The sequence below is a fragment of the Sparassis crispa genome, assembly GCF_003851025.1.
Source record: "Sparassis crispa DNA, contig_000008F, whole genome shotgun sequence".
Classification (NCBI taxonomy): Eukaryota; Fungi; Basidiomycota; class Agaricomycetes; order Polyporales; family Sparassidaceae; genus Sparassis; species Sparassis crispa.
In genome coordinates, this window is record NW_020939755.1 from 429,452 (window position 1) to 443,383 (window position 13,932).

Here is a 13,932-nt window from a genome sequence, read left to right on the forward strand (position 1 = left end):
GATCTTCATTGCTAAATGCAATGAATTGATTCAGAGCAGGTTTGGAGCAAGTAACATTGATAACTCAGTAATTGACAGTTTTGTTTATGCAACTAACACCTTCACAGATGAAGATAAGCCTCATGTTCTCTGAAGGGTCAGAAGTCATTTAGTTCTTGGATGTTTGTGATCATACTAAGTGAGATTATTATCTTCTAGTGTTAGGTTGTCTGTTGTAAAACATGCTTTCAAAAACTTAGATGCATTGTCTGAGACTCAGCCTGCACCATGGGAACAAGATTTGCAAGTAGTTATTTATTCTATAATGCTGGGACAAATGAGCAAGGAAGTTGGTGGAATGTTGTGAATAACATTTTTCAATATTGCTAATGTCTCGCCTGCACTCTTCCGAGCTGTAGGTTGAGCATGAACCATATCATGCAGAATTGTATCTATATCGGTTATTGTAGTCTGAAGCAGAGTATGCACAGTCAGAACAAGTTGATAATGCAACACACCAAGCAAACTCCATTCTACCTTGAATTCAACGCTAGTAAAACTGTAGCCCAACTGCCAGACATCCAGTTTGAAGGGGCAGTAGGGCTTATTAGTGGTCATCTCAGGTGCGAGAGGCCGAGAATACATGGCAGGCTCAAGAAAAGAGCCACCTAGAGGGTATCCAGTTGTGAGACGTTCCGCCAGAGGGCATTCTTCTGGATACTCCACAGCCACCTCGAAATCTATCAGGTATACACGAGGGCGGGATGTGGGAATGGTCATGGAATGCATTGACTCGGGCTGCCATTGAACCAGAAAATTGTCATGGAACGCATCCTGGGAAATAGGATCAATGATGTTGTTAACAAACCGTGTTGATGGACTCACACGGTGCGCAATATTCATGTCATGGATGAACGCTAAAGCCTTCACGTAGACCTTGTCATTAGGCCGATGGGTCAGATATGATACACGACACTCACTTCTAAGGCTTGCAAAAGCATATCCATCACGTCCCCGATGGAATTTTTTGCCCAATAACCGAATGCTTCCTTCATTGAGCTGCCAACTCTAGGAAAGATTCCAAAGATGATGTCCTCGTATCCAAACTCGGCGATCATAGGAAGAGTGTGATTAGTACTGAGCAGGCTCCGAGGAGTTGTGGCGATTTTCCTCAGGATCTTCAGATGTTCGTGTCCTTCGTTTTTGATGACAATGACGCGGACGGCCACATCATGTCCATCCGGCGTACGCGCCATGCGTGTGAGAGGATTCTACACAACTCGTCAGGTCATGACATTACACGTCTTGGAGGAGCGCACGTACGGTATAATCGAAGCACATGAGGTGGTACACAGAACCTATTCCCTTGAGGATGCTCCGATTCGGTGTGACATACGCGAAACCACTTGAGGTGGGATAAGCTGTGCCGGGAGTCTTGAGAGTGCAACCAAAGGAATTGGGCCAGAGAGTCAACCCTCGGTCTCGGAATACTGGGTCCAAAGTTTCCCAGATTCTCTCTTCGTCATCTCGTGTCCTTCCAGGTACTCTCCACGTATCGAGGTCACTAGGTAGCTGAACAAGACTTGAGTCAATGAGACTGGAAGAGACAACAGCAAATAGCGCTCGCCTTTTGTCGGATACAGCGCAGTTCATAAAGCTTCTTACGTTCGTGATACCACCAATAGACATAATATATTGCCACCATAATGCTGGCACAGATGGTACCAATCATCGCGGAAGGCATTATCTGGATCGTCATCACTAGGAATATAGAAACTGCAGCGGTATTCCACTTCTCTCCAGACAGTCGGATAAAGAACACTAATATTGACTGACGTACCCGAGTGCCTCAGGATTACTTCCCTTTCTCTGGCTACGCTGAGCATGTAAAGGTTGCGATCTGAACATGAACGTTAGAAGCATCGATAGATCACGTGCCACAGCGAACGCGACGCGTCTGTCATATGACTTGGGCGTTCACGCGCACGTTGTCTGATCTCTAACTCAGCGAGTGATCTTTGTACATGTACTGTGTCCAAAACAATGAGACAACTAGGCTCCTTGATATGCTCGCCAACTCCACAGTTGCAGCGAACCGAGTCAAATCATGTCGATTGATGCACAGGATCCCAGTTTGTAAGTACGCAATGCTCGCCCACTTACGATCCATATTGCCATCGGCCATCTGCGAGCGTTCCGCAGAGAGGCATCCAGCGCAAGCTACTATTACTAAAGTTCAGTACCTTTCGCAGTTCAGCACGGCAGCCCGGCATAGTCTTTACGCTGCGCATCGATGCCGACATACCACATCTACATGACATGTACCCCAGCGCTGGTGCACGACTTTCACCCACAGAGCGATGTTCGTGCGTATTCATCCCAGGCGTGCGTTTGACATTCGCCATCATTCTTGTCGCCGAGTTGTATTGGTCCAAAGCGGTCTGTTATTAGTCCCTCCCGAATACTCCGGATCCTGACCGGTGGGAGAGTCCTTGTACCTCAGATTTCTAGTGAAGTGACTTCGGGGCTTGGAAAACCCCACGCGTCACTTCCCTCCGCTTGAAGTGACCTCTAGGTTGCCTCTAGGGCACCCGAACTTGGCTCTCAGGGAATAGCAGACTTCTACTGGGCCAATATTCTGCAGTTGCTGGATCTGTGCTCTCGAACGCTCTATGCAAGTTGTACTTCTCTGGAAATTCGTCACTCCGATGTTCGTTCGACATCGTGTTTTTCCCGCTTGACGAAGATTGTTCTGTTCTTTGGGCACAGCTGCACAGCATGAGGTCCACTCCATGCAAGCGTTGTCCCGTCCCTCAACGCGTTTATCTTGTATCATGATGAACAGTTGAACGGAAACATGTCGGCCTGCTATACAACCGCCATACCTACGTTTCATACATCCATCCAGGCTCCCTACTGGGTCAACTATTTACGGCAGAGTAATGTTATCTGGCAAGCTGTGGTGTTGAACGCGGGACACTCGGGTTTGTTTTGGCAATGTTGTTGCACGATTGGACGCCTCTAAATGCTTAGCGCTTGGGGATGGTGTTTCAACCACATCACCTTGTGAACATGGATGGCAAGCAGGAGCAAGCAGGGCTCATCCCGTATTGAGCCGTCGCCAATCGAGAGGGCGGTCGATTTGGCGTCCAATGGTCGCGTCAATGCATATAAATAAGTACGCGCCGTTAGAGACTTTTGTTGACCACTTTACTGACTGCAAACAGGCCAACTCCTCCTACTTGTCTAGTCTGCCATGTACATTATCTGCGCCGAAGGTAAGTATATTACCGGCATGGGTCCCAGTTAGGAACGCCGGGTTGTCAAGTACTGCAATATGGTGACGTGACGTGAGCGCCGGGGTCTACACCTGTCTACACTCGTCGCCAATCTGCCTGTCAAAGTACTGGAACTTCGCTCGGCCATCGGTGCACGCCCCGACGCATTGATTAAGGTACAGGAAAAGCGTCCGTGTTCGTCGAATTCCGGGAATTCTGCGCAGTCCTATATTCCAAAGAAGGCCTCCTGCAGGGAACGATGGAATTCCAGTCCAATTCCTCATGTTATCTCACAAGTTTCAAACTACCCGCAGCGGGGGCACGATCTGGATGTACTCATATAAGTGTGTCCTCATCGTCCATCTTCCGTAGTCCTGCATCGCAACTTCCTCCCGCTCATGTCGTCGCCTCAGAGCAAACCAATTCCAACAGCTACGCTCTCTGCCGCACCAGTGGATAGCAAGCCGAAGAAGGGATCTGCTTTCTGGCTGTCCTTCCTCGCGCTAGCTGTCTCCATCTTTCTAAGTGCTATTGACTTGACGGCGGTCGGTACTGCGCTTCCAACAGTCACGAAGGCCCTTAATGGAGGCGACGACTTCTCTTGGGTGGGTTCTGCCTATGCTCTCACCAGTACCGCTATTCTCCCCTTATCTGGATCGCTTGCGGATATTTTCGGGCGCAAGCCTATTATGTTGGTTTCCATCGCCTTCTTCGCTGTGGGTAGTGCCATTGCTGGTGCATCTCATAATATGCACATGCTCATCGCTGCGCGGGGTGAGTTCCTTTGTCTCATTTGGTTTCCAGCCGTAGTTCAATACCATCATCTTTAAACCAGCTGTGCAAGGGATTGGTGGAGGAGGCATCATCAACCTGACTGAGATCATCGTGTCAGATCTTGTACCACTGGCGGAGCGTGGCGTTTATCAAGGTTTAATTGGCCTGGTATGGGCTGTGGCTTCTGGCATTGGACCTCCAGTAGTGCGTATTTTGTTTCACGACTTACGAATCGTTGCGCTGATTCTCTACACTCAGGGCGGTGCCTTCGCCCAACATGGAGCTTGGAGATGGCTTTTCTGTGAGTGCATACCTCTTTGTCGCTGCGCCCTCCCCATTCAAGGTACAATATTGTTCAGATATGAATCTTCCTCTCACCGGTGTTGCATTTGCGCTTGTTGTTATCTTCCTTCGCGTCCGGTCTCCGAATGGGTCAATTCTGACGAAGTTGGCACGTGTTGACTGGTCGTCAGTATTTCTCCTTCCAACTTCTTGTACTGCTCTTGACACCATTTCACCGACAGAGGTAGTGCAATTATCATGGCTGGATCGACGTTGGTGATCATTGGCCTTACGTGGGGTGGTATTCAGTATCCGTGGAGTTCGGCTAACGTCCTGGCCCCTCTGATCATTGGGCTGGTTCTGATTGGTGCATTTTTTGTATTCGAGGCTAAGGTGCCTCGCGAGCCTACCATTCCTTGGGAGGTGGTGACCAACCGCACGAGTCTCGGCGGGTATGTCCCTTGAGTTCAACTTCACTGTTATTCACGCCTGATGTGTGCTTCCAGCTTCGTGGGAACATTCGTTCACGGACTAGCAAGCATCTCGGTTATTTGTGAGTTTCCCTCCTAGTGTTCTTTCGAACCATCTTGACAATTGCACATGTCAGATTATCTTCCCGTCTACTTTCAGGCTTGTCTCAATGCCTCGCCCATCCGGTCTGGCGTGCAAAGTCTGCCTACGGCTCTTGTGATCGCACCGTTCGCGATGATCTGCGGTGTCACTGTTCAGATCATGAATAAATATCGACCCGTCAATGCTATGGGTTGGATTCTCATGATCATTGGCCTCGGCCTATTATGCCTCCTCAAAGCCAACAGTGATGCAAGCCAATGGATCGGGTTCCAGATCGTTGCTGCTGCAGGGACTGGTCTTATTGTGATCAAAGTTTTCTGCGCTCCGATTGTTGGAAGTTCCTGAAATGGCTTTTGCGCAGTACGCCTCCACCGTTTTCGCGATATTGGCCCCACTTCCTGTGGAGCGAACCGCTTCCGCTCTAGCATTTTTTGCATTCCTGCGGGCCTTTGGCCAGGTACACGCCCTTGCATGCTGTTCCCATCGCAGTTGTGCTCACCATTTCTCGATAGACGTGGGGCATCACGATCTCCAGCACGATCCTGCAGAATGAGCTCAAGAGGAATATTCCAGCTGCCTTCGCCTCTCAGTTCCCTCAGGGCTCAGAGATCGCGTACTCTGCGATCCCCATTATCCCCACACTCCCGGAGCCGCTGCGCACGGAGGTCCGCGTCGCGTTCGCCTCGAGCATGGCTACAGTGTGGAAGACGATGATTGGCATCTGCGGCCTTGGGTTCCTGTCAGTCTTGCTCCTAAAGGAGATCCCGATGCTGAAGTACACCGATGGCACGTATGGTCTACATGAGCAGGAGCCGCTTGAGGACACGGAGAAGGCTGTCTCAGATGATACCGTGGATACCGGTGAGACGTCGACGTCGCGGCTTGACGTGCAATTTGCTAGGGAGGAAGCCGATGACGAAAATGATGCTGCTCAAGACGAGACGCATGTCACGGAGATGTAAGCGCACCACACTACGAACACGGGGCACTCGTTACAAGACGAGAACCACAGGGTTGACGAGAAGGTATCATCCATGGCTAAAGTCATCCTGACATCATGAAGATTTCACGGTGTTGATGTCGGTAATAGGGTAATAAATCATAGAGGATCTCAATCATAGAATGTATACAATAATCGCTATAATACCCATCGTGTCCAATTATCTCTCCCAGTACGACATGCCCCTCAGCTCTAGAAATATGACGAGCACTAGGCTCGTTAACCAGCCTCTAGTAGATAGTAAGAAAGAGTCGTTCCTCTCTATAACCTAAGTTAGATCGACAGCAACGTCGGATACACGTTCGCCGGCATGGAGTGGGAGTTAATCACGTCCGGAAGATCTTGTCTGTCATAAAAAACTCAATAGATATGTTACATATATTCCAGGCCAGAAGCAGACAGCTGCAAAGAAGTGCGAAGCGCTGTCAAACGTTGAGCCGGCGTACGATGTCTACTTGGGAGCGATACGCACTGACTGCCCGCTTCCGTGCTCGAGAGGCGCAGCACATCAACAGCTTTGTTACTTGAACTGAGCTGCCGGCCTCTTCGCCATTAAATAGGATGGAAAGGAACCCGTTGTCCCCAGCCCGGTAATAGGTACAGGAGGACCTTTGGCAATGTATCCTAGCTTAGTGTAAATTTCGACCTACGACAGAGGTAATAAGTTGGACTTTCGAATCGCAGAATGTCGAACGTGCTTTACATTGGTTTCAGATGTGCATCCCAAGGTAATCAGCTTCCCCTGCGAATTGGCCTAGCAGGCACAATCGAATTAATTCCTAAGCATCGTCAGGCGGTTCAGAACGATCAAACTACCTTGTCTTCTACGACTTTCAGCAATGCCCGAGCGATATTCTCTTTATGGTACTGCGGGTGGACACCGACTGCGTACACGTTGTAAGAATCCTGCCTGATACCGAGCCCGAGCTGTTCTGCTTCCTGTTCGTCCATAGTAGGAATTAACTGAGAAGACAACAGGAACAAATGAGACAATGGGCCATTCACTGCGGGAGTATGCAGACGAACAGTGAGCATCCACCACTCGACAAGCTCGGCGGGAAACGACGCAAACAGCGCGTTCATACCAGCTTCACCTTGATCTGGCCTATCCGACGAAGATAAGGCTTTTATACGCGATCACAACGGCGGGAAGGGCTACGAACGAGTCATTGAGCAGTCGATCTGGATATACCCAGGAAGCGACGCCAACAAAGTCTTGGTCCCCTTGACTGGCAACCCAGACTTCTCCTGCGAGAGCAACTGCCGCAATCAAAGCCCGCAGAAATGTGAATATCAAGGTCTTTTCCCCGCCTGTGCATGCGATTGTAAACGGGTCTGTAATGACGGTGTTCGTATGAGTTTTTCCATAAAACTCTAGGCGTAGAATATGTAGTTACCCTGCTCGAATGCCGTAACCAGGACCTCAGCTGCACGGTCGAACGCCGCTGCAGCTGTGATCGCGGAAAAATCAGAGTAACAAAAAAATGATCAGCACTGTGATTCTTCCTGAAATGATTCTTGTAGGAAAAGACGTACATGTAGGATCAGTTAATCGACGAATTTGTACCATGTTTTCTGTTTCACAAGAGCAGAAGTACTAGTGCAATCGGACTTACGCTTCGGTCACGCATACAGTCCCGGCGCTAAAAGAATGCCATTGTGAAATTACAGCCCTCCATCAACCGAAATTAGTTCGTAGTGGTACTCATTACCCAGCGAACACGATCAAGGAATACATCTGCAGTGAAGCCTGACTGAATAAAGTGAAGATCGTGGCGATCTCAGATGCCGAGATTCGGAAATTGTTCGCGGGTGTCATTTGGGTGTCATGACTTGCGAGGACTCTCCGAGCTGTGTTCCTAGGCAAAGTCTGTCATTCCGGCATATCTATCAGACGGGCACTAGCTAGTTCTCTTGACCGTGCATCGTTCGTCTTGCGTTCAAGTCACCCATGGGTCATCCGATTACTGTCGCAACGTGAGTATTAACATAATGCAGATGTTTTCATATATCTGATCTGCCAGAATGTCAGATGGTACGCTTAGCGTAATCTAGGATTCTCTTTTGACCAACAGTCCCGCGTTCCAGCTCCCTAAACCAGTGGGCCTTGGATTTCGAGGTGTGTTATGACGTTATTGCATATGCCGCACAAGCATGACATGCATGTTGCAGGGGAACCTTGAGCGTATCCTTGCCAGCTGCAGGATTGCAAAGGAGCGAGGGGCCACTTTACGTGTCGGACCAGAGCTAGAGATAACGTGCGTGTTCCGTGCACGACTCAGCGGATACGGGTTGAAGTAGACTAGGGGTTATGGGTGTATGGACCACTTCCTCGAAGGTGAGTATCTTGCATTACGATAAATATTCACTCGTTGATTTGTGCAACAAGGCGATACGGCTCTACACTCGTGGGAGGTGCTCGCCAAGATCCTCGAATCGGAGGAGGCGGAAGATATCGTGTGCGACATTGGAATGTAAATCTTCTGTGTTAACTCTCTCTGTTTGGTGTCGTGACGAGGTTTCCAGGCCTGTCATGCACAAGAATGTGATCTATAACTGCCGTATCATAATTCACAACAAGAATATCCTCCTCATTCGCCCCAAGATGTGGTTGGCAAACGATGGAAACTATCGTGAACTGAGGTTCTTCACTCCCTGGATGAAACACAGGCAAGTCGAGGACCACTATCTTCCGAGGATAATACATGCTGTCACGGGTCAGGTATGCGGTGCCGTTGTCATGCCATTCTTAAATGGAAAGTAACCAAACACCCCAAACAGACCAAGGTGCCTTTCGGTGATGCCGTCGTCAGCACTGTAGATACATGCATTGGTGTCGAGCTATGTGAAGAACTGTTCACACCCGGCAGGTATGTGCTATGTCGGTACTAGCAACGGAAGTTGACTTTCGACATGAAGTCCTCATGTTCTGATGGGCCTGGATGGAGTTGAGGTTTTCACTAACTCTAGCGGCAGTCATCACGAACTTCGCAAGCTCTACAGGCGAGTTGAACTCATCAAGGAGGCGACGATGAAGGTAAACAGTCCAAAGTCTAAGCATTTATGCTGCTGTTCATTCTGATTTTGTTGTTTAGCTGGGAGGTATCTATTTATATGCCAACCAGCAGGGGTGCGACGGTGACCGGCTGTACTACGACGGTTGCGCAATGATTGCAGTCAACGGGCGCGTCGTGGCTCAAGGTTCCCAATTCTCCTTGCAGGACGTCGAGGTCGTCACTGCCACGATCGACCTCGAGGATGTCCGTTCCCACAGGGCTGTCAGCAGCCGGAGTATGCAGGCAGCAGGTGCAGAGCGCTATCAGCGTATTGAAGTCGATTTTGCACTTTCCGATGGTGAGTTCTTCAAGGAGAAAGATCCGTATGATCTCGTTATTAGCCCGGCGTATGAGGTCAGATATCACAAGCCGGAAGAGGAGATTGCGTGGGTGGCCTTACTTATCCCATTCATCCCACACGCACTGACAAGACACAGCCTCGGACCGGCATGCTGGCTTTGGGATTACCTGCGACGCTCGCGGACACAGGGGTACTTTGTTCCCCTCAGTGGTGGCATCGATAGTTGCGCGACTTCGGTCATCGTATATTCGATGTGCAGACTTGTCGCTGAGGCGGCGAGCAAAGGAGGTTTGCACTCCCTCTGTCTCCTCGCGTGTTTGCGTGCTCACCTAGTCGCAGACAAGCAAGTTATTTCTGATGCTCGACGCATCGCCGGGGAGCCCGAGGACTCGACCTACGTCCCAATCGATGCTCGGGAGTTCACAAATAGAATCTTCCACACATGCTACATGGGCACTGAGAATTCGAGTGTAGAGACAAGGCAAAGGGCAAAGGACTTGGCTCAAGCAGTAGGCAGGTGCGTACTGATATTGGTCATAATGAAGCTTGCGCTTACGCAGAGGCTTGGTAGTTATCACACCGATCTGAATATGGACACGTTGGTCAGCGCGGTCCGCAGCCTTTTCTCTTTCGTGACAGGCATGAAGCCCCAGTATCGCATCCACGGAGGTTCTGCAGCGGAGAATCTTGCGTTGCAGAACATTCAGGTAAGTAGGTGCCCGTCGATATTGATAAAATGTGTACGATGAGTTGATTGCAGGCGCGGCTACGTATGTTGCTTGCCTACTTGTTTGCTCAACTGCTTCCCTGGGTTAGAGGACGGACTGGTGGTCTCCTGGTCCTCGGCAGTGCCAACGTAGACGAGAGGTGAGGTCGTCCCTCCGAGAATTTTGCCTCCAATTTTGACTGCTGGCGTTTCATGACAGTTTGCGAGGCTACTTTACGAAGTATGACTGCTCATCTGGTGCGATATCTTGTCATGACTGCAATGTTCTCTCTCACACGTTCTTGCAGCGGACATCAATCCCATCGGTGCGATTAGTAAGACCGACCTGAAGAGGTTCATCGCCTATGCACGGGATGCATTCGATCTTCCTATCTTGACAAAGTATGCTTCCCTCATCCTGTCGACTCGAGACAAAGGTGTACTGACGCGATGTTCGCTTGCCAGCTTCCTCGAGGCTGTTCCGACGGCTGAGTTGGAACCCATCACGGAGACCTACGTTCAAGCTGATGAGGTCAGAACAGTGTAACGCATACAGTTGTCACTGTTGACTCTGTCTGTTCATTCCAGGCTGATATGGGCATGACCTACGATGAACTCTCAGTTTTCGGGCGGCTGCGGAAGGTCGAGAAATGTGGGCCGTACAGCATGTTCACGAAGCTGGTGCATGAATGGGGCTCCATTCTCTCCCCCGTGCAGGTCAGTCAGCTTGTCGCTCGCAGCTGTACCCTTGTTGAGTATTTTGTTATCAGATCGCGGACAAAGTCAAGCATTTCTTCTTCGAGTATGCAAGGAACCGACATAAGATGACAACGTTGACACCGTCGTACCATGCTGTAAGTCGACACTTCCTCACATTCGTCCCAGAGGCTCATTTTCTCGTAGGAGCAATACAGTCCGGACGACAACAGTGAGCCAGTGCACGTGGGGATTGTGCATACGGTCTGACATCAATGTTCACAGGGTTCGACTTGCGTCCCTTCCTTTATCCATCGCGCTTCCCGTGGCAATTCAAGAAGATCGATGAACTGGCAGCGAAGCTACCTGACCGTTCCAGTGATTCGGATACAATCAAGTCGAAGCCAGAGTGAGGTAAAAGGAAGTTAGAAGTTTAAGTATAGATACAGACGTGTACGGTTCCGATAGATACATATATGCTAGAATAACGCAGAAAATGTCGACACAGTTGTCTGTTGTGAGGGTGAATATCCTGATGCCAACAGTGTAACTTAATGACTGCGGACGTACATTGCTACGTGTGATCATTAGCTGCGAGCTAAGAACCGCGAGAATGCACCTTGGATCGCAATCTTCTTCATGATTGTAGGCTCTTCAGCTATATAACGAAGGGAGGGACATCAGCGACAGCAAAAAAAATGATCGACAAAAAACACTAACGGTCAGTGAGGCCCTCTTCCTTGACCTTCCGCTTTACACTCTCCATGACTTCACTTACAGCTGACCGATCCAGATCCTCGCGAGCTTTCATCAACGATTCGACGAATGGGATGTTGGGGCCGTGCACCTTGGCAAACGACCAGTATGAGAGGAATACAAGGGACGGTGAAGCCTCGAGGAGAGCGAGGACCATCTCTAGAATCTCGAATTGGGGCTGTAGATCCTTCAACGGCTTGAACGTGCTGAAGAACTTGTACGCCTCATTGATGTCCTCCTTCATTCGGTCCGTCGCAGCGGGTATCTTCAGTTTCGACGCGTTCGCAAGGGCTGTCAGGTATGTGACGAGGTAGACGTCAACCATATCCTCGACCAAGAGCTCGAAGAGCGCCTGGTTGAGGTAGGCTTGGTAGTCCGTCATATAGTCGCGCATGGTCTCCATGATCTGCGCTGTGATCCCGTCGTACCATGTCGACTGGAAGAGCTGCTTCGTTGCGGGCTTCAGGTCGTTGAAAACGATGTCAATGAGGGTCTGTGTGCACTTCTTCGCCACGTCGAGGCACCCGTCCATCGCATCATTCAGCTGATCGTGGATAGTCGCCTGGTACTTCTTCGAGACGAGCGGCTCTACGCGCGCGGACAGCGTCTCGACGAAGTCCGCGGACTTGAGCTGGTCGTTGGCGAGCGCAATGCAGTACTCGACCAGCCCGCCCGCGACCTCCTCCGGCTTCTCGATATGCTTCTTGTACTCAGCATCGACGAGCTTCGTCCACTGCTCCTGCATACCGCGCATGACGCCGTTTACCTCCTCGACGACGCGGGCGAGAATCATACCTTGCCCACTGTCCAGCGCCAGGTCGACCTGCTGATTCACCATCTGGAACAGAATCACGGCACCCTGCATGCCATAGAGACCGTCGCTGTCGACCTCCGGGGGCTCCTCGCGCGCCGTGAAGGCGGCGATCTCGGTGCGCATGAGGTTCGTAGTCCACTCATCCAGCTTCTTGATGATGAGCTTGAGGTAGTCCTCGATGAGGTTCTGCTCCTTCCCGTCGAGCAGAGGCGGCTCGAGCAAGTCCGGATTGACTTCTAGCTCCGTCATGTTCTTTTTGTACTCCTTCACCCAGGCGTGCATTGTGAGAAGCACGCTTGCCTCGGGTTCGGACCGCAGCACCTTCAGCAACGTTGCGTTCAATGCTTTATGATACTCGCGAATATAGAATGAGTAGATGTCGTAGGAAGAAGGGAAACATGGCACAACGTCGCTCTCGATGCGGAGGAGGTCCTGGTATACCCAGCCGAGATCTTCGAGAAACCCTGCGGGATTGTTCCCGTCGCGGGCATACGCTTCGTCGAAACTGGATTTAATAGACTCAGTGATGCATTTCATGATATTTGAGCGGTAGTGCTTAATGACCCGCGCGTTGGCTTGAAGGGATCGGAATTTAGAGGCAGCATCCATCTTAGCCACTTTTTTGACAAGTTTGATTGCTATCGCCTGGTTCAAAGCATGAGCGGTAACTTTTTGGCAGAAGATAACCCGGTAGGCACCTTCTCGTCCTCTCTTCCCTCAATTTCTGCGATCTTGATCAACTTCACGATAACTTCCGCATTCCCCGCGCGTACGAGTGGAAGGATATGCTGCGCAAGCTCGATGATGTACGCATCGAAAGCGACAATGAGTTTGTTCAACCGGTCAAACCAGCGGGTCAGCGTGCTCCTCGTGTCCATGGATGACTTCTTCGCCTGCTGCATCGTCTGATTGCGGAATGCTTCCAGCCTATTGATCTGGTAGTGTATACGCAGGAGGTTGGGCGCCGGGCCCAAGATATCGTTACTGTCTGCCGCAAGTAGCTCCTCCAGCATGTCGATGTGATTGCTCATTTCGACGAGGTTGTTCACCATCTCCTCCGTTTGTCCGAAGTTCCGGTGAACTATGGAAACCTTCGTCCATTCATCAGTTGCTATACAGTAATCACAGGAGTTGTTTATTACATACCCTGCTAATTTGGTCAAACGTTGGCACAACATTCTGAGGATCGTTGCAGAGCCTGTCCACTGTTTCCATCTCGTCTTTGATGGCTTGAACATTGCTCCTGGTGCTGAAGAGCTTCCGCAGGCCCTCCCGTGTAGCATCTAACTGCTCCTTGACGCCGCTTTTCAGCCGCGCGTCGATGGATGCCTTCTCCTTCTCCAATTTCTTCCTGAACGCGACGATCTTGACGAGGTCATCTGGGTGCTGCAGATATTCACCGACTGCTTGTGCTGCAGATATGGTGGGAGCCGACATGGGAGGTCAGTAGTGAATAGGTGCACAACATGAGCGCAGTAACTATGCTGCGTTATTGTGGTCGGTGCCGGTAGTGCTCACAGATCTCATCTCCCTCCGTAGCTTTACCACTATGTACTCAGTAATTACAATCTGGAGTAGTTGAATCAGGTATGTTCGCACTTCCAATATTATAGGTATTGCTCTGGCCCGCTCTGCGGTGCACGAACGTTATAACCGAACAAAGAACAGAATTTGTGTCCTATTCTAGTTGATGTAACACTGGCAGCCATCCCCTTGC

General features: G+C 50.3%; 5 protein-coding genes across 5 annotated transcripts; 2 read left to right on the forward strand and 3 right to left on the reverse strand.

The window, feature by feature from the left end:
* Positions 1-294: 294 nt before the first annotated feature.
* Positions 295-1,865, reverse strand: SCP_0901480 (Serine/threonine-protein kinase ksp1; the record flags this gene model as incomplete). Its single annotated transcript, XM_027761381.1, has 7 exons — positions 295-450; positions 517-813; positions 865-903; positions 960-1,250; positions 1,303-1,551; positions 1,607-1,755; positions 1,820-1,865. The coding sequence occupies 7 exons, from the start codon at positions 1,863-1,865 to the stop codon at positions 295-297; spliced, it is 1,227 nt and encodes a 408-aa protein (XP_027617182.1).
* A 1,790-nt stretch (positions 1,866-3,655) lies between these two features.
* On the forward strand, positions 3,656-5,848 carry SCP_0901490 (Efflux pump FUS6; the record flags this gene model as incomplete). Its single annotated transcript, XM_027761382.1, has 9 exons — positions 3,656-4,031; positions 4,093-4,235; positions 4,290-4,332; positions 4,391-4,499; positions 4,556-4,765; positions 4,820-4,866; positions 4,921-5,189; positions 5,248-5,343; positions 5,399-5,848. The coding sequence occupies 9 exons, from the start codon at positions 3,656-3,658 to the stop codon at positions 5,846-5,848; spliced, it is 1,743 nt and encodes a 580-aa protein (XP_027617183.1).
* A 558-nt stretch (positions 5,849-6,406) lies between these two features.
* SCP_0901500 (acyl-CoA N-acyltransferase) lies at positions 6,407-7,456 on the reverse strand (the record flags this gene model as incomplete). Its single annotated transcript, XM_027761383.1, has 7 exons — positions 6,407-6,532; positions 6,590-6,640; positions 6,703-6,849; positions 6,913-6,991; positions 7,050-7,221; positions 7,284-7,337; positions 7,423-7,456. The coding sequence occupies 7 exons, from the start codon at positions 7,454-7,456 to the stop codon at positions 6,407-6,409; spliced, it is 663 nt and encodes a 220-aa protein (XP_027617184.1).
* Positions 7,457-8,205: 749 nt separating this feature from the next.
* Positions 8,206-11,058, forward strand: SCP_0901510 (Glutamine-dependent NAD(+) synthetase; the record flags this gene model as incomplete). Its single annotated transcript, XM_027761384.1, has 17 exons — positions 8,206-8,224; positions 8,276-8,360; positions 8,413-8,608; positions 8,668-8,756; positions 8,806-8,923; positions 8,982-9,328; positions 9,380-9,531; positions 9,583-9,760; positions 9,815-9,950; positions 10,004-10,110; positions 10,170-10,207; positions 10,258-10,351; positions 10,415-10,481; positions 10,538-10,666; positions 10,720-10,803; positions 10,853-10,877; positions 10,931-11,058. The coding sequence occupies 17 exons, from the start codon at positions 8,206-8,208 to the stop codon at positions 11,056-11,058; spliced, it is 1,992 nt and encodes a 663-aa protein (XP_027617185.1).
* Positions 11,059-11,232: 174 nt separating this feature from the next.
* SCP_0901520 (exocyst complex component Sec6) lies at positions 11,233-13,652 on the reverse strand (the record flags this gene model as incomplete). The annotated part of the gene is made up of 4 exons (XM_027761385.1): positions 11,233-11,303; positions 11,366-12,860; positions 12,914-13,306; positions 13,362-13,652. 4 exons carry the CDS (start codon positions 13,650-13,652, stop codon positions 11,233-11,235), a joined length of 2,250 nt encoding a protein of 749 aa, XP_027617186.1.
* Between the last annotated feature and the right edge of the window lie 280 nt (positions 13,653-13,932).